The 24427-nt window shown below is 46.9% G+C and overlaps 1 protein-coding gene across 1 annotated transcript in view; it reads right to left on the bottom strand.

Moving 5' to 3' along the window:
• Nucleotides 1-210: 210 nt before the first annotated feature.
• Nucleotides 211-24427, bottom strand: part of CCNA2 (cyclin A2) — a 42711-nt gene continuing 18494 nt past the window's right edge. The window contains exons 4-8 of the mRNA XM_030191778.1: nt 21386-21609; nt 21047-21251; nt 8454-8567; nt 6267-6400; nt 211-1494 (exon numbers count right to left, since the gene is read on the bottom strand). Of these exons, the coding sequence (XP_030047638.1) occupies nt 1443-1494; nt 6267-6400; nt 8454-8567; nt 21047-21251; nt 21386-21609 (729 nt within the window). The 3' untranslated portion in view covers nt 211-1442. The remainder of the gene's footprint in view (nt 1495-6266; nt 6401-8453; nt 8568-21046; nt 21252-21385; nt 21610-24427) is intronic.

Genomic DNA, 24427 nt, shown 5'->3' with positions numbered 1-24427 from the left:
GGGAGAGGAGCCAAGGCATAATATGGCCCTCCACTCAACCAGGAAAGTAAGAGGGCAAGATTCCAGGAGTGTGGAAGAAGAGAGACCTGGTCTTCCACGTTGACACCACTAGGACACCTGAAGCCTCGCCTCGCCCCCCCCCCCCCCAATGGACCTCTGCCCTACTGGCTTGAAATCTATACTGTAATCAGAGAATGCTCACAAGGTACGTCTAGTACAAATGGAATCCTTTTATTTTTTGTGAAAAATACAAAAAAAGGACACCCCCAATAGACCCTAAACTCCCATGACTCCACCCTAACCCAGACTGCAAAGGCTTACCATGTCTACCATCTGCTGGAGACTGAGAAATACACAAGGTGGTGATATGGTCCTCAGAAGTCAGTTTTTCCCCAACCTTCATCTGCTGGTAGGAGTGTATCTGTCTGGAGGGATGCTAAGGAATTGCGACAAGAGGTTCCTGAATACGTATATTGAACAGCATTTGTCCACTCCTGCTTAGAGCACAAAATTCCTAATTCTTTATGCTAGCTATAAAGCAGGGTCTAAAGTGGCAAGTGACTTTTGCTTGAGGTCCAGCCCTGGGGCTCCCGACAGAGCTTCAGTGGTGACTACAGCTCATACAAGGCCCTGGAGCGGGGTATAAGCATATTCACGATTACAGGAAGCTTTACAAAGGGAATGAATTTTGTAGCATTACAAAGCTTTTTCTTTAAGTTTGTTCTTACAAAAAAAAACAGGGCGGTGTGGAGGGCAGAGATACGAGTAAAGATGTGTTGAACAGAATCCTTTCAGGGCTGATCACATCTACTCAGGATACCCACCAAGGACCAGTGTATTTGCCATTAACAGGCCAACTTACCTGCTTCTGGACTATTATAAGCAACTAGTCTGTTTTTGCACAGCACGGAGCTGCAATGGGGAACAAGTGCTAATGGGGTTTGAGAGGGGTACTCAAGGCACCATCCCCTATATCTTGGGAACCCTGTACCGGGAGGGGGGAGGGGGGTCACATCTGCAAGACAGATCATTTAAGAATGTCTGCATGATTTGAACAGCCTCACATTCCAGTTCAGAAAGTTACACATTTAAATTTAACGTTCCTGTACTTAACATTTATTCTGAAATATTAAACCTTGATGCATATAGTGTCGGATTAACAATTTGATAACAGATGCCTTAATTTTGTATGACAACGTAGCTAGACTAAATGTTTGAGAACAAGATTGCATGTACAAAACCCCTAAAAAAGTTATAAAAAATGTAACTAAAACCTGCTGCATAATTGGCCTTCTGTCCACAGTAGGTTTGGCAGTCTTGTCAAGTTTTGATTGCAGTAGGAAGTCAATGTAAAATCCAAATAAAAAAATAAAAAAAGAAGAGTTCTATACATCATGTGCTTGCAATGGAATATACATCTTACAAGTCCCATCCTCCGCTAATTAGACTAATGTTAAAATCTGTGGCGGGTCGATGAGGGAAACTCCATGGCACCTGAAACAAGAAAGACCTAGTTACTACTCACAAGAAAGCTTCTGCTACCACATCTAATGTTCAGCTTCTCTGCACAACAGCCTCCTCCTCACCTCAGACCATTTTCATTACTGTCCTAAGCAGGCTTGAGTTAATTTTAAATTGCAATCTATAAACTGTTGGTGACAGAGCCTTCTTCCAGCTCTAACCACCTTGTCTTTTGGCTACCTGTGAATAATCAGCAACCTAACCTTTTTCCCTTGAGTATAGGGCCTGGGTGGCACAGTATTGGAAAACCCTGCAATGTTTCTATATTTGTATCCCACATTTTCCCACCTATTTGCAGGCTCAATGTGGCTTACAATTGTTCCGTAATCGTGATCGCCAATTCCGGAAAAAGAGAAATACATAGTTAAAATATGGCGGTGACAGAGTGGAATTAGTCAAAAAGTTCATTTTCGTAATAAGAAATAAGAGATAATTGGATAAAACACAACAGGATTGCATTTATGTCTAAAGCTGTGATAGGAACACCAGTATCACCCTTCACCAGTATTGTTTCCACAAAAGGCTTGATACAGACTAGTCATGGATTTGAAGGCTGACTGTCCAAATACCAGTCAACTATGCCAGTGGTGTAGCCACAAGTGGGCCTGGGTGAGCAGGGGCCCACCCACTTTGGACTCAGGCTCACTCAAAATTGTGACACTCTTGCTGTGGCTGGTGGGGATCCGTAAACCTTGTCAGCTGAAGATTCTCTCCTTGGGCAGCCAGCACTCTCCAAATGTCAACCACCAGCAGTTGCCTTGTGCCGACACCAAGACCTTCTGCACATGCTCAGTTTTCGCACATGCAAAAAGCACTGAGCTTGCACAGCCCGCCGGCATCAGCATCGGTTTGAGGCAAGTGCTGCTGTTTGGAAGAACGTTGGCTGCTCAAGGAGATCTTCAGCTGGAAGGGTTTGGGGAAACCTTGTCAACTGAAGATTCTCTCCTTGGGCAGCCAGCACTCTCCAAATGTCAGCCACCAGCAGTTGCCTTGTGCCGACACCAAGACCTTCTGCACATGCTCAGTTTTCACACATGCAAAAAGCACTGAGCTTGCACAGCCCGCCGGCATCAGCATCGGTTTGAGGCAAGTGCTGCCGTTTGGAAGAACGTTGGCTGCTCGAGGAGATCTTCAGCTGGAAGGGTTTGGGGATCCCCACCAGCTCAAGTATTTAATATTTGGTGTTTGTGGGCAGGGAGGGGTGGAGAGAGGAGCAAATCAGATGGGCACCGGGGAGGGGCCGATTTCCATGCACACCCACCTTGGGCTCAGGCCCACCCAAAGTTGGGCATTTGGCTACGCTCCTGAACTATGCAGTACACAGACCCCTGCTCTGTTAAAGATGATATGCTAAGTCATTACTCATGAGGGACTGGGGGTAATTCTCTATAGATCACAGCTGCCAATACAGAATACTAGAGTAAGTTTCAAGTTTAACTTTAGACACAAGAGGCTACATCAACTCAATGGATGGTATAAACGCATGCACCTAAATGGAACGACTAGGCATGCCCCCCCCCCCACCCCGACCTGTCCGTGCCCCTCCTAAGTCCACACCCCCCACCCCGACCTGTCCATGCCCCTCCTAAGTCCACACCCCCCACTTACTGTTATGCACACAATTTACAGAATACTGAAGAGCAGTTATTTAAATCAGAAAACCAATTATAGGCAATGGTTAAATGCCAGTTACCAGCTAATTATTAGCTGGTTACACTTTAAACTGACAGTATTCTATAACTGGCAACCAAGATTGAATCCTAAAAACACAGGGTCACACACTTGGGCTACAACAACCCCAGGGCAACAAGACTTGGGGGGTGATCGTATGTGATGATCTTAAGGTGGCCAAACAGAAAGGGCAATGGCCAAAGCCAGAAAGATGCTCAGGTTCATAGGAAGAGGGAATGACCAGCAGGAAAGGAGGTGATGATGCCTGTGTGTTTATTATTAAATCTTTTATTAAGGAAATAAAAACAAAGAATGGCAACAAGAAATCTCAACCATCCCCATACACCCTTCCCCCCAGCCCCTGGGAATAACAGAATCAATCCCACATAAACCACGACAGATTTTAGGTCTGGGCTCAACCTCAAACCCAGAAGCTCCCTTCCCACCCTAACTCAATCCTACAGCTCCTCCCCCGACATTCCAAAGACCTAGGAGGCTCACTGATTTCAGTTCTTGGATTTGAGGACTTGACTATAGGCCAATATGGATTCCAAATGAACAGAAAATCCTTCATATGCTTAGGATGATTACTAGTCCCAAAGCATCATTGAGGCATGTAATTCATTCTGCCAATATTAAAATGTAGGCAGGGGAGGCCTGTAACGAATGATTTAAAAATACGTTTCTGACCCAAGATGAGCTCCCCCCCCCCCCAAAAAAAAAAAAAAAAAAAAAAAAAAAAGTAACGAACCCATAAGGGAAAGCTTATTCAATAGCAGCCCCTCCATAGCAAAAGACGATGACCTAGGAGATGTTGCAAATAGCTCAGGAGAGCCACCCAAAGGCTTTGATTTTCCTATAATTCCACATGCCATGACAATGTCTTTGAGTGTTACATTCATCAGCACATCCTGCTCGATATACCCTACTTTCAGAAAAATAAGTACAATGAAGCTCAGCTTGATGCACCACTTTTGGGATCGGTAAAAACAAGGGAAGACCCAAGGTACAACCCCAAAGACAGCCCAAGATCCTTAGACCATGCTTCCTATAGACCAGCATATACAGGGACGGCTTGTTTGGTTAACAGCTTGTGAAACCAAGAAATGGACACCTGTACAATCACATCCCCTCAGTCTGGATGACAATTTAAAATGTCAAAAAACTGTTAGGTGGCAAACTATGAAACTAGCTAATTGTTGATATGCAAAACGATCCACCAGATGGAAAGCATAAGCTTCAACCTGCAACAGAGGTTCTAAATGCACGACCCCCTTGATTACGCCACCTCCTAAACACCACATCATCAAAACCCAGAGACAAATTCCACATTCCTTACCAATTGTAATGATATGCTGCTACTGGGGGTCTGACCCAACCCAAAAGCAGCTCTTTCTATAAATACTATAAAGTTCATACTGCCTTTAACTTGAGAGGGAAACCAAGACAAGGGAGTATGCTATAAAGCAATGGGGTGTGAAGGCTTAAAATCTTTCAAAAGATAAATCTGTGTAGCACAGACTCGGCACACCAAGCAAACTTGGTTGTAAAGCTTCGTATCAGGCATGCCCAATCCTCTCTAGCTCCAGTTACCACTTGTGAGGCCCCATTTTGAATACTGTATACAATTCTGGAGACCACACCTTCAAAAGGATGGAATCTGTCCAGAAGACAGCTACTAAAATGATCAGTGGCCATCAGAAAAAAACACTCAGACCTCAATGTGTATACCACGGGAAGAAAGACAAGGAGATGATCGAGACACTAAATATCTCCACAGCATAAGTGTACAGGAGGCAGGTCCCTCAACTGAAAGGAATCTCTGGAACACGAGGGCATAAGATGAAGTTGAAGGGGGGGGGGGGGGGTAGACTCCAAAAAAGTAACCTGTAAAAGGTCTAAAATACAAACTAATGCACGTGTCAACCTTTTCATACCTGAGCACACAATTCTGGAACGCGCTGCCGCGCAACTTAACGATTTATGAACTAACTTCCGAAACCCATCTCTTTAACAAGGTATACCACAAAGATCAACAAATGTGAACTCCCCATATACATCCAGAATTGTCTTAATTTCTGCTTGTTATACTATCATCATGTTTTATCATTATAATGTTACCCAAGATCCTTTTGTAATACTGCCTATTTTCTTATATATCTCCACCATTCATGATGTATTGTAAGCCACATTGAGCCTGCAAAGAGGTGGGAAAATGTGGGATACAAATGCAATAAATAAATAAAATAAAATAACCTAAGGAAATACTCATTACAGAAAAAAAGAGTGGTGTATGCATTGCATGACAAACTGCCCAGTGGAGGTGGAGAGGACTATCATTGATTAAGCTGCGGCCACTTTGGATTCTAAGGAGCTGAAGGGGAGCCACCAACCTACTAACATCCATCCGCACACTTAATTAGGAGATATCCTCTGAGCATTCCAGATGCATTGTCTATTGAGAAACGCTTTGTCCTTTATGTGTCTCCCCACCCCCTCATCCACTTTCCCCTTTTTGTGCTGAGCCTAGGTAGAGAGGCAAAGTAGCAGGGAAAACAAAACACTCCAGAAAGACGGAACGGGGGCTGCCCCAGAAGTCTGAGCGCCGCCATTAAGAACACATGAACACACAACATTCCCCTGCATTCTGCTCAGACCGCTAACTTCTTATGAAGAAATCTGAAACAATTTGCAAATTGGGAAGGTGCCCCAGCAGTCTCTTAAACACCTGCAACTGCATCATTGCTGAAATACCTGTGACCAAGCAGGGCCTGTGGGATGTAGATAAGACAGGTGACATTGACCAGTGTTCCCCTGTGAGCCCATTAATGGTAATGAATGTAGCACAGGAAAGGCCAACTAAGCTCAGTTTTAAATGGGAGGAAATCTAGATATCAGGGTAATATGGAAGGTTGTGGTTAAGTTACTATCATTTTCCTTTCGGCTGACAACTTCCCCCAACACAGCTTCAACTCTGTCAGGTCAAGGGCAGTCACATAAACCCTCAAAATTGCCAAGCTTATGGAATGATCCCCGCGTCTGTAGAGCCTGAGACGACAGACATGTCCCCTTACTTTGCAGTTTTGTACTTTTCTCGGACAGCCTGTTGCGTGTGGGTTGCCGCAGAGAGGTAGGTCTGATGGAGGTCAAGGACACAAGGCTTGATGGTTTCGTGAGTGTACCCCGTCATCTGGACCAAGGACTCAGGCTATGAGGAAAGAAGAGGAAAAAAAGGTCAGTTTGAAGGGAGACTGTCCATTATTAAGCAAGACAGGAGAACAACCAAATGCAACTCAAGTCACTCAGCAGCACTACACTGAACAAAAGGGTCAGAGACCAATGTAGCAAGAGTCAAATTTTAAAGCAGCACTATTAAAAAAAAAAAAAATAAATAAAAAAATCAGAATCCCTACTCCCCTTATTGAATGTTTCATACATAAGAGATTGTGCTGACCAAAGCTGGTAGGACAAGGTTGTGTCCAGTAGCATAACCTGATAAACAGGCGATTAGAGCTACACTAGATTCAGTTTAGAAAGTAGACAATGCAGTCTACAATATTTTGTGATGAAATTTGACATTACCTGTTAATTTTCTTTTAGTCCTTCCATTAAGTAGTTATGTCCCCCTGCCAGCAGATGAGAGACAAAGCTCCCATATAGAAGGTTGGTGCTGTCTTCTCTTCGGTATACTGGGCGGAGAAAGGGATCTTGGGGTGATAGTATCTGAGGATCTAAAGGCGACGAAACAGTGTGACAAGGCGGTGGCTGTAGCTAGAAGGTTGTTAGGCTGTATAGAGAGAGGTGTGACCAGCAGAAGAAAGGGGGTGTTGATGCCCCTGTATAAGTCGTTGGTGAGGCCTCACCTAGAGTATTGTGTTCAGTTTTGGAGGCCGTATCTTGCTAAGGATGTAAAAAGAATCGAAGCGGTGCAAAGAAAAGCTACGAGAATGGTATGGGATTTGTGTTACAAGACGTATGAGGAGAGACTTGCTGACCTGAACATGTATACCCTGGAGGAAAGGAGGAACAGGGGTGATATGCTACAGACGTTCAAATATTTGAAAAGTATTAATCCGCAAACGAACCTTTTCCGGAGATGCGAAGGAGGTAGAACTAGAGGACATGAAATGAGATTGAAGGGGGGCAGACTCAAGAAAAATGTCAGGAAGTATTTTTTCACGGAGAGAGTAGTGGATGCTTGGAATGCCCTCCCGCGGGAGGTGGTGGAGATGAAAACGGTAACGGAATTCAAACATGCGTGGGATAAGCATAAAGGAATCCTATTCAGAAGGAATGGATCCTAAGGAGCTTAGTCAAGATCGGGAGGCGGGGCAGACTTATAAGGTCTGTGCCAGAGCCAGTGGTGGGAAGTGGGACTGGTGGTTGGGAGGCGGGGATAGTGCTGGGCAGACTTAATACAGTCTGTGCCCTGAAGAGCACAGGTACAAATTAAAGTAGGGTATACACAAAAAGCAGCAAATACAAGTTATCTTGTTGGGCAGACTGGATGGACCGTGCAGGTCTTTTTCTGCCGTCATCTACTATGTTACTATATTTCAAAGCTGAGAACCCAAGCTAAAAGAAATTAGACCTTACCTGCTAATTTACTTTCCTTTAGTCCCTCCAGACCGGCCTAGTCAGACAGGTTACATAAGTACATAAGTAGTGCCATACTGGGAAAGACCAAAGGTCCATCTAGCCCAGCATCCTGTCACCGACAGTGGCCAATCCAGGTCAAGGGCACCTGGCACGCTCCCCAAACGTAAAAACATTCCAGACAAGTTATACCTAAAAATGCGGAATTTTTCCAAGTCCATTTAATAGCGGTCTATGGACTTGTCCTTTAGGAATCTATCTAACCCCTTTTTAAACTCCGTCAAGCTAACCGCCCGTACCACGTTCTCCGGCAACGAATTCCAGAGTCTAATTACACGTTGGGTGAAGAAAAATTTTCTCCGATTCGTTTTAAATTTACCACACTGTAGCTTCAACTCATGCCCTCTAGTCCTAGTATTTTTGGATAGCGTGAACAGTCGCTTCACATCCACCCGATCCATTCCACTCATTATTTTATACACTTCTATCATATCTCCCCTCAGCCGTCTCTTCTCCAAGCTGAAAAGCCCTAGCCTTCTCAGCCTCTCTTCATAGGAAAGTCGTCCCTCCAAGATGTACCTCTGCTCCACAATTGTTTTACATTTTTAGCTCCCCAGCCCCTACCCCTCGCCCTCTCCCCAGCCCCTCCTTGTTCCGATACATACCCAGGATGAACCAGTGATTGTGTAGTTAGCCACTATTAATGCAGCAGCAGCAACAACTGATGGCAAGTACTTCAGAAATGGGTCGGCATCAATCAGACTCAACTCTCCCAGGTACTGAGGGAATAAAATTAGAAATACAACAGCTATTTTTACTGAACAATGAAGCTCAATAGGTGATAGCACAAAGTAACATCTGTTATAAACAAGAGGTAAAAAAAACTCATAAGGAGAATACTGAACCAGACCTCCAATTTTAAGTTTACATGACCCCCCCCCCCCCCAAAAAAAGAGAATCAAACTCCCCCATCCCCTCAAACGTAAGCAGCATGAAAACACTTGGATAAGAACACATCAAGACTGAAGGTTGCTTACTATCGTGAAGATTGGGGGGGGGGGGGGGGGGGGAAACCATTAAAAAACAAAACTAAAATTTACATCCTACCTCCCACTATGCCTGTCTATACCCTACTTAATCCTAGCCCTTTACCCTTTTCCTCATATTTCAATTATCTAGCTTAAATCACTAAATATTTAGCTACATCTGCTAACTCAAGTTTTACTGGTCTAACATTATATGATTTTATTTTGTTAATATATGTTTATGCAAGTCACATAATCTGAGTTCTACTCAGGCTAATGCGGGATACAAATCCTATATAATAATTCTCACCACCAAAGTTCTGAGTGACTGCCTGTGTCCGTGGCTCCTGGAGTTGCTGAGCTAGGCTCCGTAGCCAGGCTGACGTCACTCACAGCTGATTCCCAGGGAGGGGGAGGAGTAGGGAAACACGCGGAGCAACTTGCTCTGTGTGTTTCCCTACTCCTCCCCCTGCCTGGGAATCAGCTGTGAGTGCGCCGTTCCAAAAAGCGACAAGCGCAGCCATCAGACAACCCCCCCCCCCCTCGGTGTATCACCCAAGCCCCCCTCCCTCAGCTGTCACTGGTAACGCTGTCCGGTCGCTGCTGCATCTCCTGTTGAGCAGCAGCGGTCGCTACAAAAAGAAAAAAAAAAAGCCATAAATGATTTTTAAACATCAAGCGCGGAACCTCCTCTCGCCTCCCACGTCGCTGTGCTCCTCCGGGGTCTTACTCCAGGGGCAGTGACGTGGAGGCAAGAGGAGGAGTGGCTGCAGAGCCTACAGCCAATGCCTGATGGCTGTCTACAGTGCCGCGCTTGATGTTTAAAATCATTTATGGCTTTTTTTTCACTTTTTTGTAGCGGTCGCTGCTGTTCAACAGGAGATGCAGCAGCGACCGGACAGCGTTACCAGTGGCAGCTGTGGGTGACGAGGGGGTTTGATGCGCAGGGGGGGGGGTAAACACACTCACTGCCTCTTACATACACTGTCACACACACACAGTCACACACAAACACTGTCTGTCTATCTCATTCTCTGACACACACACACTCCGAGGAAAACCTTGCTAGCGCCCATTTCATTTCTGTCAGAAACGGGCCTTTTTCACTAGTGTCAAATAAAAATATTGCTATTCTTTTGTTCTGTTCTTAAACATATGGAAAAAAATGTAAAAAAAAGCAGCTCAAAAGATTGAAGTCCATGAATATGAACAATGACAGAAAAGTTTCCCATACTTTCTCCCATTTTACCTCTTGGCTTACCAAGCTTTGGTATATATGTAATGTGGAAAAGCTTACAGCTCAGAAAAATGCTGTTAAAAACTAAAAGGTACACCCTTTGACTTCCAAGCAGTTGTCAGGGTGAGTTGGTCTGCATTAAGACAATGCTGAAAAAAGTAATCCTGGGACAGCCCTATTAGATGCCTAGATCCCACGGTATCGAGATTCGCAACCACGTCAGAAGTCTGTACTGCTTTCCAAATGTGAACCATAGTACCTGTACCACATTTTCTCCAACACTGTGGGGAAACTTGTGATGAAGTCAAAACTAGTATAAAAAGTACCACCTGTATATAATCTTAACTCCATTTCTCTTGGAATATAACAGCTCTGGATATATGGGACAAAAACCACCTCCATTGCTCACAAAACCATGTTTCTCATGTTGGGTACTCAAGTCCCTTTCCCATTTGAAAATGTGCACCAAGCTGAGGTGCGCTCTGTCCCCAAGATAATGATAGAGAGCAGATAAATCTGCAAGCGTTTTTGAAAATCTTTGCAAAGATCCGAGTATCCTCCCTAATGACTCTGGATTTAATCGTCCTTGGGGATCACATAGACAAGTTGCAAATAGGCCTATGATCTTGTGGCAGCAATTGATATAATCAAGCCAACTCTTCAAAAAGTTATCAAGTGTCATCAGAAAGTTGCCGTCAAGTTTGTAAGCCATTCAAGTCCCAGGTGCTTAAAGCTTACCCAGCATGAAAAGGGGGTCGTCTATTGTGGAGAGTCTTGATACACAAAAATACTGATCCTTGCCCACTGTCCCAAACCCAAAAAGTATAATCTTTCAAATATTTGAAATGTATTGATCGCAAACAGACCTTTTTCAGAGAGCAATCAGTGAGGTTGTACTTTAGAAAGGAGGTGAGACCCCCCTCCCCCCAGGGATGTTTTAAAAGCGGTAACTCAGAAGGGGGCGTTTCTTGCAACTCAGAAGTGGCTTCGTGAGACCCTCAAGCGTAAATCTCATGGTTTCCCTAGAGTTTCAACATAAAAGGATGGGTTCTTGTCAGATTTGGAGTGCACTCTGGTCTGCTCGTTTGTCCTTAGAGGGCTTGCAGCAGGAGGAGTTGGTTTGAAATGGATAAAGTAAACCAACCAAAACATTATGAATACTCTGGGAAAGCAAGTGCTATTTTGGCTCAAACTGAGAAAGGCTTGTACCGAGATTGGTTTGTAAGATTCAAGATAGAACTGTATTGATTAGCCTTGAAAAAGGGCTGATTTAGGGAGTTTTTGGAGGAGCTTTATACTCAAGATACTTCTATTAACGAAGCTATTACTGCTTATCTTGCTTCTTTGAATTTACTGGTACTTTCTTTGGGTGCAGAGTACCAAATTTTATTTGTGCTTGCATTTGTACCCCAGTAGTCTGTTCAATGTGCCTTACAAGTTACTTCAGTTAGACACGTTATATAGTCATTTGTAGTTAGACCTGTTTGAGTTCATGTATCTTCGTGTGGCGGTTGGTGTTCCGATTATGTGGGGTCGTTGGAGAAGAATTTTCTGAAGTGGGCTATCAGGTGTTTTCGGAATGTTAAGTAGTTGTGCATGTATTTGACTGCTTTCGGTAATGCGTTTCATATCTTTGGGGAAACATATGTGAAGCTGCTTGGAGTATGATGATTCGTATATCAGGCCTTTTCATTTGGGAAAGTGGAGGGTGAGATAGGTTCTTGCTCCGATTGCGTTGCGTGCAGGGAGTTCTATTAGGTTTGTCATGTATGCCGGTGCAAGTCCAAAGATTATTCTGTAAGCGACGGCGCATATGGTAAAATTAGGTTTCATACCTGATAATTTTCTTTCCATTAATCATAGCTGATCAATCCATAGACTGGTGGGTTGTGTCCATCTACCAGCAGGTGGAGATAGAGAGCCTCCCTTTATGTGGTCATGTGCTGCCGGAAACTCCTCAGTATGTCGATATCAAAGCTCCATCCGCAGGACTCAGCACTTAGAGAATTACACCCACGAAGGGACACTCTGCCCAGCTCACCACCGCCGAAACGGGGGAGGGGAATTAGCCCAGCTCATCCCCACACAAGTGGGGGAGGGGAATCCGTCCAGCTCATCCCCGCGGAGCGGGGGAGGGACACCACACCCGCCGATGCGGGGGGATCTGGCTTATCCTGCAACCGCAACCGCGGGAGGAGCTGACTGACCCTAACACCGCCGAAGCGGGAGGGGTACAAAGCTGCCCTACAACCGCCCGAAGCGGGAGGGAGCGCCGGCAGAATTTTTGTCTCAATCCAGCCCCGTAAAACGGAGGGGAGAGGAATGCAGCAACTCACTGTAACACAAACTCGTCTCAACTCTTGAAGAATCCAAGTGAAAAACTTGAACACGAAGTCCTCCTGAAGTAACTGAAGACTAAACTTGAACCTGAAATGCAACCAGAATAAAAACAGTACAGATATCTGGGAGGGGCTATGGATTGATCAGCTATGATTAATGGAAAGAAAATTATCAGGTATGAAACCTAATTTTACCTTCCATTTCATCATGCTGATCAATCCATAGACTGGTGGGATGTACCGAAGCAGTACTCACCCAGGGCGGGACATTGAAATCCCTGACCTCAACACTGAAGCTCCAAACCGGGCCTCCGCCCGAGCAGCCACAGTCAAGCGGTAAGGCTTGGAGAATGTATGGGTCGATGCCCAAGTTGCCGCCTTGCATATCTCTTCCAAGGAGACGGACCCGGCCTCTGCCAACGAGGCCGCCTGAGCTCTAGTGGAGTGAGCCTTCAGCTGGATAGGCGGCACCTTCCCCGCGGCCACAAAAGCCGCTGCAATGTCTTCCTTGACCCATCTTGCCACTGTAGGCTTAGCAGCCTGCAGACCCTTACGAGGACCTGCACACAGGACAAACAGATGATCCGATTTCTGGAAATCATTGGTCACTTCCAAGTATCTGATCTCACATCCAGATATTTAAGAGCTGCTGATTCACATGGAAGCGAGAAGCAATCCTGGACAGGAAGGAAGGCACTGTGCGAATAGACACTCCTGCCTCAGTGACCTGCAGAAAGGGCTCTCGACATGAGAGTGCCTGGAGCTCGGAAACTCTTCTGGCTGAAGTGATAGCCACCAAAAAGACTGCTTTCCACGTAAGGTCTTTCAGAGATGCCCTCAACAAGGGTTCAAAAGGCGGCTTCTGCAATGCTCTTAGCACCAGGTTGAGATTCCACGTAGGCACCACTGAGTGCAGAGGAGGGCGCAGGTGATTAACTCCCTTGAGAAAGCGCACCACATCTGGCTGTGAAGCCAGGGAAGCACCCTTCAGGCGGCCCCTGAAGCAAGCCAGAGCCGCTACCTGGACTTTAAGGGAACTGAGCGACAGGCCTTTCTCCAGACCTTCTTGCAGGAACGCCAGCACTGAAGAAATTGGAGCAGTGAATGGAGAAAATGAGCCTGCTTCACCACGCTGCAAAGGTACGCCAAACCCTGGCGGAAGCAGTAAAAGTAGAGCGCTTCCTCGCTCTCAGCATAGTGGCGATGACCTTGTCTGAGAAGTCCTTCTGCCTCAGACGCTGCCGCTCAATAGCCAGGCCGTAAGACCAAAGGGGGAAGGATCCTCCATCACCACGGGACCCTTATGCAACAGGCCCTGCTCCACTGGCAGCCGCAGAGGATGGTCCACTGAGAGCCTGATCAAGTCCGCATACCAGGGACGTCTGGGCCAGACTGGACCCACCAGGATTATCCGGCCTGGATGCTTTGCCACCTGGTCTAGCACCCTGCCCAACCTGGGCCAGGGCGGGAACACATAGAGAAGCTCTTGTGCCGGCCCCTGTTGAAGAAGAGCATCTACTCCCAGGGAGCGAGGGTCCCGTCCTCTGCTGAAAAAGCGCGGCACTTGGCAATTGGCCGATGACGCCATCAGGTCTAGGCTCTGCTGGCCCCAGCGCTTCGAGATGCCCAAGAACGCCTGAGCAAATAGCTGCCACTCTCCGGGCTCCAAGGTATGGCGACTGAGAAAGTCCGCCTTGACATTCATGACTCCGACAAAGAGAGCCGCTGACAGCTGTGCCAGGTTCACTTCCGCCCACTGGCATAGATTCATGGCCTCCTTGGCCAGAGGGGCGCTCTTGGTACCTCCCTGGCGGTTGACATAGGCCACAGCCGTGGCATTGTCCGACCGGACCCGTACTGGCTTCAACGCCAGTACCGGGATGAACTCCAACAGCACCAACCAAATGGCTCTGAGTTCCAGGAGGTTGATAGACCACTTTGCCTCTGCAGGAGACCAGAGCCCCTACGCTGTCCTTCCCAAGCAGTGGGCTCCCCAGCCCATCAAAGAGGCGTCTGTCGTGACCACAATCCACTCCGGGGTCACCAGAGGCATTCCCGCAGACAACTTGTCTGTCTGCGTCCACCAGCTCAGCGCCTTGCGCACTGCTGGGTCCAAGGGAAGGCGCACAGCATAATCCTCCGACATCGGAGTCCAGCGCAGCAGCAGAGATTATTGTAGTGGTCTCATATGAGCCCTGACCCAGGGCACTACATCCATCGTGGCCGTCATAGAGCCCAACAGCTGCACATAGTCCCAAGCCCGAATAGGAGAGGCTACTAGGAACTAGTCCACCTGAGCCTGAAGCTTGACAATCCGATTGTCTGGCAGGAACACTCTGCCCACTTGGGTGTCTCTGGCGCAGCTGGCTTTTCTCCCAGTTGATGATCCACCTCAGGGAGCTCAAAAGAGCAACCACCCGGTTCACAGCTTTGCCGCACTCTGCATAAGAGGGGGCTTGGATCAACCAGTCGTCCAGATAAGGATGGACTTGAACTCCTTCCTTCCTCAGGAAGGCCGCGAGGACCACCATTACTTTGGAGAAGGTCCGCGGAGCAGTAGCCAACCCGAACGGGAGGGCTCTGAACTGGAAGTGTCGGCCCAGTACTGCAACACGCAGAAAGCGTTGATGAGGAGGCCAGATGGGAATATGCAAGTACACTTCCTTGATGACCAAGGATGCCAAGAACTCTCCTGCCTTCACTGCCGCTATAACAGAGCGGAGGGTCTCCATGCGAAAGTGCCCAACTTTCAAGGCCCAATGGACCCCTTGAGGTCGAGGATAGGCCGTACAGAACCTCCTTTCTTTGGAATCACAAAGAAAATGGAGTAACGTCCCTTGCCAAGCTGATTTTCTGGCACCGGAACGACCGCCCCCAGGCGGATCAGATTGTCCAAGGTCTGCTGCACTGCCACAGCTTTGACCGGAGACTTGCAGGGAGAGAGTACAAACCCGTCTTTCAAGGGTCGGCAGAACTCTAGCTTGTAGCCGTCTCTGATGACTTCCAGCACCCAAGCGTCTGAAGTTATTGTGGTCCAATCGCCCATAAACGAGGACAGCCGTCCTCCAATCTGCACTGGGGCGTGGACCAAGGCCACGTCATTGGGTACGAGACCCTGGGGGAGGACCGGAGGGAGCACCTCCGGGACGGCAGTCTCTGCGAAAGGAATGCTGCTTGGGGGAGAAGTTCCTCTTGAAGGAAGAGGGGGCAGAGGAGCCCGACCTGCCCGGGCGGTACCGACGGACTTCCTGAAACCGTCCTCTGGAGGTACCAGGGCGAGTACTAGCCCGAGCCCTGACCTCTGGTAACTTCTTGCCCTTAGACGTGCCGAGATCGGTCACGATCTTGTCCAGCTCGACCCCAAAGAGCAGCTTGCCTTTAAAAGGCAATCTAGCCAGGCGGGATTTAGAGGCGTGGTCAGCAGACCAATGCTTCAGCCAAAGCCACCGCCGCGCAGAGATTGTCTGAGCCATGCCTTTAGCTGAGGCCCTCAAGACATCATACAGCAAGTCTGCCAAATAGGCTAAGCCCGATTCCAGGGCCGGCCAATCAGCCCTCAAGGAATGATCCGAGGGGGAAGCCCGCTGCACCATAGTCAGGCACGCCCTGGCCACATAGGAGCCGCAAACTGAGGCCTGCAAACTTAAAGCAGCCGCCTCAAAGGACGACCTTAAGGCCGCCTCCAATCTTCTGTCTTGGGCGTCCTTTAGGGCCGTGCCACCTTCCACTGGCAACGCCGTTTTCTTAGTCACCGCAGTGATTAAAGAATCCACGGTAGGCCACAGGAAGGCCTCACGTTCACTTTCAGGCAAAGGATAGAGGCGGGACATAGCCCTAGCCACTTGAAGGCTCGCTTCCGGGACATCCCATTGAGCCGAAATTAAGGTGTGCATGGCATCATGCACGTGGAAGGTTCTAGGCGGGCGCTTCGTCCCCAGCATAATGGCAGAGCCAACAGGGGCTGAGGGAGAGACGTCCTCCGGAGAGGAAATCGTCAAAATGCCCATTGCCTGCACTAACAGGTTGGGCAAATCCTCTGAGCTAAAGAGCCGCGCTGCAGAGGGGTCATCCGCTCCATCCGAGCGGGGATCCGTCTCCTCCAAGGAATCCGCAAAGGACCGTTGGGAGAACTCAGATACGCTGCCCTCATCTACATCGGAGGAGACAAAGTCCTCCAAGGCCTGGGAATCAACCCGAGGGCGTTTACCTCTGGGAACCTCAACCTCTTTATCAGACGAGGGAGCAGGGGCAGCGTTTTGCATAAGGAAGGCCTGATGCAGCAGCAAAACAAACTCGGGGGAAACCCCCCAGACTGTGCACTTCCGCAGCCTGGGCAACAGCCCTAGACGCACCCTCAACCGGCGCTCGTAAGAGCGGGGGAGAGACACGCTGCGCATCCAAAATGGCGTCCGGCGCGACACTCCGCGAAGGAGCCGCGCGGGAAGAGCGGCGCTTAATTTTAGCCGCTTTGGTGCCGTCGCCCAAATTAAGGGCGTTCATGGCATTAATGTCTCCAACCTCAAGGGCGGCCCAAGAAGAAGCCGTCCGAGCCGCGTGGCCGGCCAAGATGGCGGAGGCGAGGAGCGGGGGATGGGCGTTTAAGGCGGGAAAAACCGCCACGCCGGATGAAGGACCGGGACATTCATCGGTCACGAAACTGTCACCCAACAAGGGCGAAACAGGCTTTAAGACCCCCGCATCCCCTCTAGAAGCGCTCAAGCGATCCGGGGAGCGACTCTTTACGCCCTCTGACGCCATATGCCACGTGGAGATAAATCGGGGAATCCCCTGCCCGCTATAAAAAGGTAAAAATTACCTGCTTTCCGCTCAGAGCTGTAACGACCTGGTGTCCCAGTGAGTAGCTGCAATGAACGTTTAAATAAACGTCGAAATAAACGCCTTTAAGGACGTTCAAATTTTTTTTTTTTTAACGGAGCCAGCGGGAGGGGGGAGAAAAGGAGGGACCTGGCACCACCAGGTTTGCACTTGCTCAAGAAGAGCCCTCAACCCCAGGCACTCAACAAAACCTAAAAATTAGGCTTGGAGGCCTAGCCAGAGCTGCTGCTGTGTGTGACCACCACCTGCTGAGATAGAGAACATACTGAGGAGTTTCCGGCAGCACATGACCACATATAGGGAGGCAAAAGTTTGCTCTCTATCTCCACCTGCTGGTAGATGGACACAACCCACCAGTCTATGGATTGATCAGCATGATGAAATGGAACTTGCTTTGATTAGTAACCACTGCAGATTTTAGAGTAGTGGTCTGGCGCTTTCAAATTGATTCTTTCCATAGATAAGTCTTTTTGCTGTGTTTTGTGCCGTTTGTAGTATCTGGTGATTGTTCCTTGCATCTTGTGTAGATTCCACTGCAGTAGTCAGCATGGGCAAGAACCATGGATTGAACTAGTGTGCGGAATACATCTCTTAGGAAGTCGCTTTTAATGCGTTTTAGTTTCCACATGGTTTGGAACATTTTCTTCGTAACATTTGAGATTTGTTTGTCCAAGGTCAAATGATGATCTATGGTGACTCCTAGGATTTTTTAGATAGTCCGATATTGGGAGCAGTGGCATAGCTACGTGGGGCCTGGATGTGGAGAGGGACAAAACAGATGCAGATATGTCTCAGCTCAGTTTTGAGCTATATCTCCACCTGCTGGTTGACTGACAACTACCCCACAGGTTCTGAAATAGTGGGAAAACTATGTAATGGAAGCATAGAGACAAAACTATATCCTAAATGTTGAATTTTAGGCCTGTTTTTGTATTTTTTTACACCATCTAGAATGGCTGTACAAATAAATGAAAATATAGCAACATAGTAGGTGACGGTCCATCCAGTCTGCCCAACAAGATAAACTCATATGTGCTACTTTGTATGTATACCTGACCTTGATTTGCAGCTACCATTTTCAGGGCACAGACCATAGAAGTCTGCCCAGCACTAGCCCCGCCTCCCAATCTCCTCTTAAGCTTCTGAGGATTCCTTTATGTTTATCCCACTCATTTTTAAATTCAGTTACCATTTTCATCTCCACCACCTCCTGTGGGAGGGCGTTCCAAGTATTCACCACTTCCCCGTGAAAAAATACTTCCTGACATTTTTCTAGAGTCTGCCCCCCTTCAACCTCATGTCCTCTAGTTGTACCGCATTCCCGTCTCCAGAACAGGTTCGTTTGCGGGTTACCTTTCAAATATTTGAACGTCTGTTATCAGCCATTTCTCCTTTCCTCCAGGGTATACATGTTCAGGTCAGCAAGTCTCTCCTCATACGTTTTGTAACGCAAATCCCATACCATTCTCGTAGTTTCTTTGCACTTCAATATTTTTTTTTTTACATCCTTAGCAAGATACGGCCTCACCAACGGGTATTAAAACCTCTTTTCTTCTGCTGGTCACACCTCTCTCTATACAGCCTAGCAACATTCTGGCTACGGCCACCGCCTTGTCACACTGTTTCGTCGCCTTCAGATCATCACATACTATCACCCCAAGATCCCTCTCCCCATCCCTACATATCAGACTCTCCCCGCCTAACACATACATCTTTCGTGGATTTCTACTCCCTAAGTGCATCACTTTGCATTTCTACGCATTGAATTTTAATTGCCAAACATTAGACTATTCCTGTACCTTCTGCAGATCTTTTTTCATGTTTTCCACTCCCTCCTGGGTGTCCACTCTGTTACAAATCTTGGTGTCATCTGGAAAAAAGGCAAACTTTACCTTCTAACCCTTTGGCAATGTCACTGACAAATATATTGAACAGAATCGGCCCCAGCACTGATCCCTGAGGCACTCCACTATTCACCTTTCCCTCATCCGAGCGGATTCCATTTTCCACCACCCTCTGGCGTCTGTCAACCAGTTCCTAATCCAGTTCACCATGTCGGATCCTATCTTCAGCCTGTCAAGTTTATTCAAGAGTCTCCTGTGGGGAACCGTGTCAAAAGCTTTGCTGAAATCTAAGTAGATTACTTCCATAGCCCGTCCATGATTCAATTCTCTGGTCACTCAGTCAAAGAATTCAATGAGATTCGTTTGGCATGATTTACCTTTGGTAAAGCCATATTGTCTCGTATCTTGCAACTTATTGGCTTCCAGGAAATTCACTATTCTTTCCTTCAGCATCGCTTCCATTACTTTTCCAATAACCGAAGTAAGGCTTACTGGCCTGTAGTTTCCAGCTTCTTCCCTATCACCACTTTTGTGAAGAGGGACCACATCCACCGTTCTCCAATCCCACGGAACCTCTCCCGTCTGCAAGGATATATTAAACAAATCTTTAAGAGGACCCACCAGAACCTCTCTGAGCTCCCTCAATATCCTGGGGAGGATCCCGTCCGGTCCCATGGCTTTGTCCACCTTTAGACTGTCAAGTTGTTCATAGACTCTCGCTTCTGTGAACGGTGCTACATCCGCTCCACTCTCATATGTACTTTTGCTAATCAATCATGGTCCTTCTCCAGGAGTTTCTTCAGTGAAAAACAGAACAAAAAGTATTTCTTTAGCAATTCAATTAAAGTGTAATTGAATTTCATTCTCCGTGTTTGAGATTGCCCAAGTGTGATTCTCAGAAAGAATGAGCGCATGCTTTGTTTGGTCCTCCAAATGTTACAAAATAAATATGTTTATTGGAATTTACTTTACAATATAAAATATCAGCACAGAAAAGAATCAAAACAGGAAAGGGATACACATTACAGGTAAAATATAAAACTAAAGCACAGAATTGGTTACTGCTGCTTCATCCATCAGAATATAGAAATGTGGCCCCTGACAGAAAAAGGTTGGACAAGTCTGCTATAAATCTTGTCCCACCACACTGAGCATATGGTGAGAACCCTCCACACCAAGCCTTAGCTGGAAATCTTACACATTAAGTTCCTCTTCGCTTCCTGTGGATACTAATACATAGAAACCGATAAATACCTTGACGTATGCAGGAAAACCCCTGTTCTTTGCTTAGGGCTACCCTGGCTTAAGACCTCAGACTTACCAGCAAGGACACAAAAAGATCATGCTCATTCCTGAACCTCCATTACCCCAATTGCAAAGGACTCAATCAATATATGCATCTAGCTTCTCCTACACCTGCACGCAAATATGGAATGCATTACTAAACACCATAAAAACAACGCACGACTTGGCAACCTTCCGGAAATTACTAAAGACTAACCTGTTCAAAGAAACTTATAAAAATCCTTCCTAGATGAACTGACACCAAAACAAGTTATTAATCTCTATTTGTTTACTATAATCACAATGACATTACACTTGTCCTCTTATACCTGAAATGATTTGTATATCTATTTACTTCTAATTTTATACTTTCTGTACTTTAAATGCAATAATATTCTGTATTTCTCCTTCCGGAAATGGCGATCACCATTACGGCATAATGTAAGCCACATTGAGCCTGCAAAGATGTGGGAACATGTGGGATACAAATGCAGTAATGTTTTCATGTCTTCCCCCAATTAGCAGCTCTCAAGCTTGTTGCATATTAAGTGAACAGTCCCCTCAGTTTGCGTAGCTGTCCCTTCTAACCCTGCTGTAGCTAATTGTCTGGGTATACGAACAAAACAACATTTATCCATAGCACCCCCCCTCCACCCCCACATGCTTACACACGAGAACAACAGAACTGCTTACCATGCTCAAGTACTGGACTTTAGGAGCGAGCGGATGACGCAGGAAGTACTGGGTAAGGAATTGCTGGACAGTGGGAGCAGCTAGGTCGAAGGACAAGACCTTCAGGATTAAGTGCTCCATCTTCAGCACCTGCTTCTTGCTGTAGGTGTCATCTGTGATGTACACGAACTCAGCGACTTCAGGGGGATAGATTTCTTCAAACTTCCTAAAGAGTCATTAAAGAAGGAATGAAGACAAAGGTTAGCTCTGCAGGCCAAAACCCTACAGTAGAAGAAAATTCCTTTTCTAGCAGTTGGGTTTTCAGGGAAGACCAAGCCCATTTCCCAGCCTTCTACTTACGAGGCCAGCAGCATTGCGGCGGTGCCCACGAGCTGAAGTTTCCCTCTCAGCACAGACATAGACGAGAGGAAGCGATCAATGTAATTCACAGCCAGATACAGCGTCTCACTCTGCAGCTGGTACTCCTCACCAACCTCCACCAGCCAATCGATCAAGATGGCTCTCATACTGTTAGTTATGTCCGGTTGCTTCTTCATGTAGCCCACTTTGGGCTTGCAGGCAACCTAGTAAAGTGACAGAAGGAAAACCAGGATGTTAAAAAAAACTAGCTGGCTTTTGGATTGCGCTTCATGACAACAGCCTCAAATATGGAAATATAGGACAAGCATTTCAATACAAGATCTCACCTATAGACCTATAGTTTTCGCCTTTTCTCTTATGGTCCCAAGTGGATTAACATAGTAACCAAAAGTTGATTATACTAAAGAAAAAAGGTTGAATTTCACTTTTCTTTCTTTCAAAAGTGATGACCTGGACCTAAACCATCCAAGGGCCAATACCAGGGCCCAGTTTTTTTGTGCCACAGGTCAGACAAGGCTTGAGAAGTCCCAGCTATCTCAGCACCCAGGTCCAAGAGAATTACTGTATTTTCATACATAACATGTGCAGGCTATGTGTTTTACAAACTGTGACACCCCCAATATACAAGGTTTTTTTATTGGGCCATCCCTCTTCCTGAAGTCCTCCATGTGCCAGCGTCTCCTCCTTCCCTTTCCCCTCCACAGCCCTCTATTTTGATAATCCGCTCCAGCAGAACGCACAACCTTGTGTCATCGAAAGGGGGCGGGGGAGTCTCTCCCTCCTCCAACACATATAGAGGATGAACCCCCCCCCCCCCACAACACACACATAGCCTTTGTGCAGATGAACAGCCCTGATCACATGACCTCATCAAGACTCAGGCCAGTGGCAAGTACCAAGCAGAGGTACCAAGTGTCAAATTTGAAGCACCTGGAAATTTTCTAGCCCCGACTGTACATGCACACCATGCATTCAGGTTACAATCAAGGGGATGGTGAATAAGAACGAAAATACTATGCCTTTGTATCGCTCCATGCTGCATCCCACCTTGAGTATTGCGTTCAGTTCTGGTCGCCGTATCTTTAAAAAGATATAGCCGAATTAGAAAAAGTTCAAAAAAGAACTCCTCTCATATGAGGAAACGCTAAAGAGGTTAGGGCTCTTCAGCTTGGAAAAGAGATGGACGAGGGGAGATACGATCAAGGTCTACAAAAGCCTGACTGGTGAAAAACGACAAGTAAATCAATTTTTTACTCGTTCCAAAAGTACAAAGACTAGGGGACACTTAAGTTACATGGAAATACTTTAAAAACAAACCGGAGGAAATATTTTTTCACTCAATGAATAGCTAAACTCTTTGACGAGGATGTGGTAATAGCGGTTAGTGTACGAGTGTAAAAAAGGTTTGGACAAATTCCTGGAGGAAAAGTTCATAGCCTGCTATTGAGAGAGATATGGGAAGCAACTGCTTGCCCTGGGATTTGTAGTATGGAGTGTTGCTACTCAGATTCTGCATGGAATCTTGTCACTCTTTGGGATTCCAGGATCTTGCTATTCTTTAGGGTTCTACATGGAATGTTGCCACAATTTGGGTTTCTGCCTGGTACGGCCACTGTTTGGAAAACAGGATACTGGGCTAGATGGACCATTGGTCTGACCCAGTATGGCTACTCATATGTTCTTATGACAACAAAATGCACAGAGGTACTCCAGCTCCTGTGAGGGGTCCAGCTGTATTAAGCAAAAGATCTTTCAAGGAGGCTCCAAAGAACCCCAGCCAAACCCTGCAAAACTAGAGTATCATGGTGATACCTGCCTTCTGGGTATCAAACGTCCTCCAGATCCTCATGTACACCAAGGAGCCTAGGTTCTCCTTCCATCACCCTCGCTAGATAGCCCTTATGCCACAGTGTTGCCACTCAAGAGCCAAGCCGTAAGCTAGAAGGGATCAGCATTTTCCATGACAGGGAAATATTCAGCCAGAGGAGAGGGAGGGATGAGACGTGTAGTGAGAAGGACTTGCGGAAGGGAGAAAACAAGAATCAAGCATACAGCCATTTGTGTGTGGGAGCATGGACATGCTGGGTAAGATTTTAAGTGTCGAAGAGGAGAGAAAGAAAGTCATTCGTGGAGGGGGGGGAGAGGATTTGTCAGTTAAAAAAAAAAAGTCCCCTAGCAGGGTCTGAAGGAGCTGGTTCAAGCAGGCAGATGGGAGGAGGATAAAGAATTTGGTGTGTGTGTGGGTGGGTGGTATATAGCCTAAAGTGGAGGGATTCTAGAATTTTACAAAAACAGGGTTTGACATGTGTAAGCTGGAGGCAAGAGGAACAGATTAACAGTCAGGGCACCACAGCAACGGAGCAATTGGGTATTACCTGCTAATTTGCTTTCCTTTAGTCCCTCCAGACAAGCCCAGGATTGGACTGGTGGGTTATGCACTCCTTCCAGCAGGTGGAGACTGAGAACTGACTCTAGAGAGCCAACAGGAGCCCTGGCTATAGATTCAGTATATGACTAACAAAGCAGGAAAGAGAAAAAAAAAACTACCTTCCTGATATAACTTTGCCCGGATTAGTCAGTCATCCAGGTATGGATGCACCAAGATGCCCTCCTTCCTGAGCGCTGCTGCAACCACTACCATGACCTTGGTGAGCATGCGAGGAGCCATGGCCAGGCCAAAGGAAAGTGCTCAAAACGGGAAGTGCTGGCCGAGAATCATAAACCAAAGGAACCTTTGGTGAATAGGGTTGATTGTAATGTGCAAATAAGCCTCTGTGAGGTCCGACGCCATCAGAAACTCTCCCGACCGTATCACGACAATCACTGACTAGAGGGTCTCCATCTGAAAACTGGTGACTTGAGGGCACGATTGACCGCCTTGAGATCTAATATTGAACTAAAGAAACCCTCCTTTTTTGGAACCACAAAGTAAATGGAGTAATGACCCTGCCTGACTTCTGAGGGAGGAACTGGGCAAATAGCCTGAAGATCCAAAAGTCTCACTGGAGTGTCCCGGACTGC

Source organism: Microcaecilia unicolor, chromosome 2 (genome assembly GCF_901765095.1).
Source record: "Microcaecilia unicolor chromosome 2, aMicUni1.1, whole genome shotgun sequence".
NCBI lineage: Eukaryota > Metazoa > Chordata > Amphibia > Gymnophiona > Siphonopidae > Microcaecilia > Microcaecilia unicolor.
The sequence above is the reverse complement of the archived record's forward strand: the minus strand, read 5'-3'. Positions and strand labels throughout refer to the sequence as shown.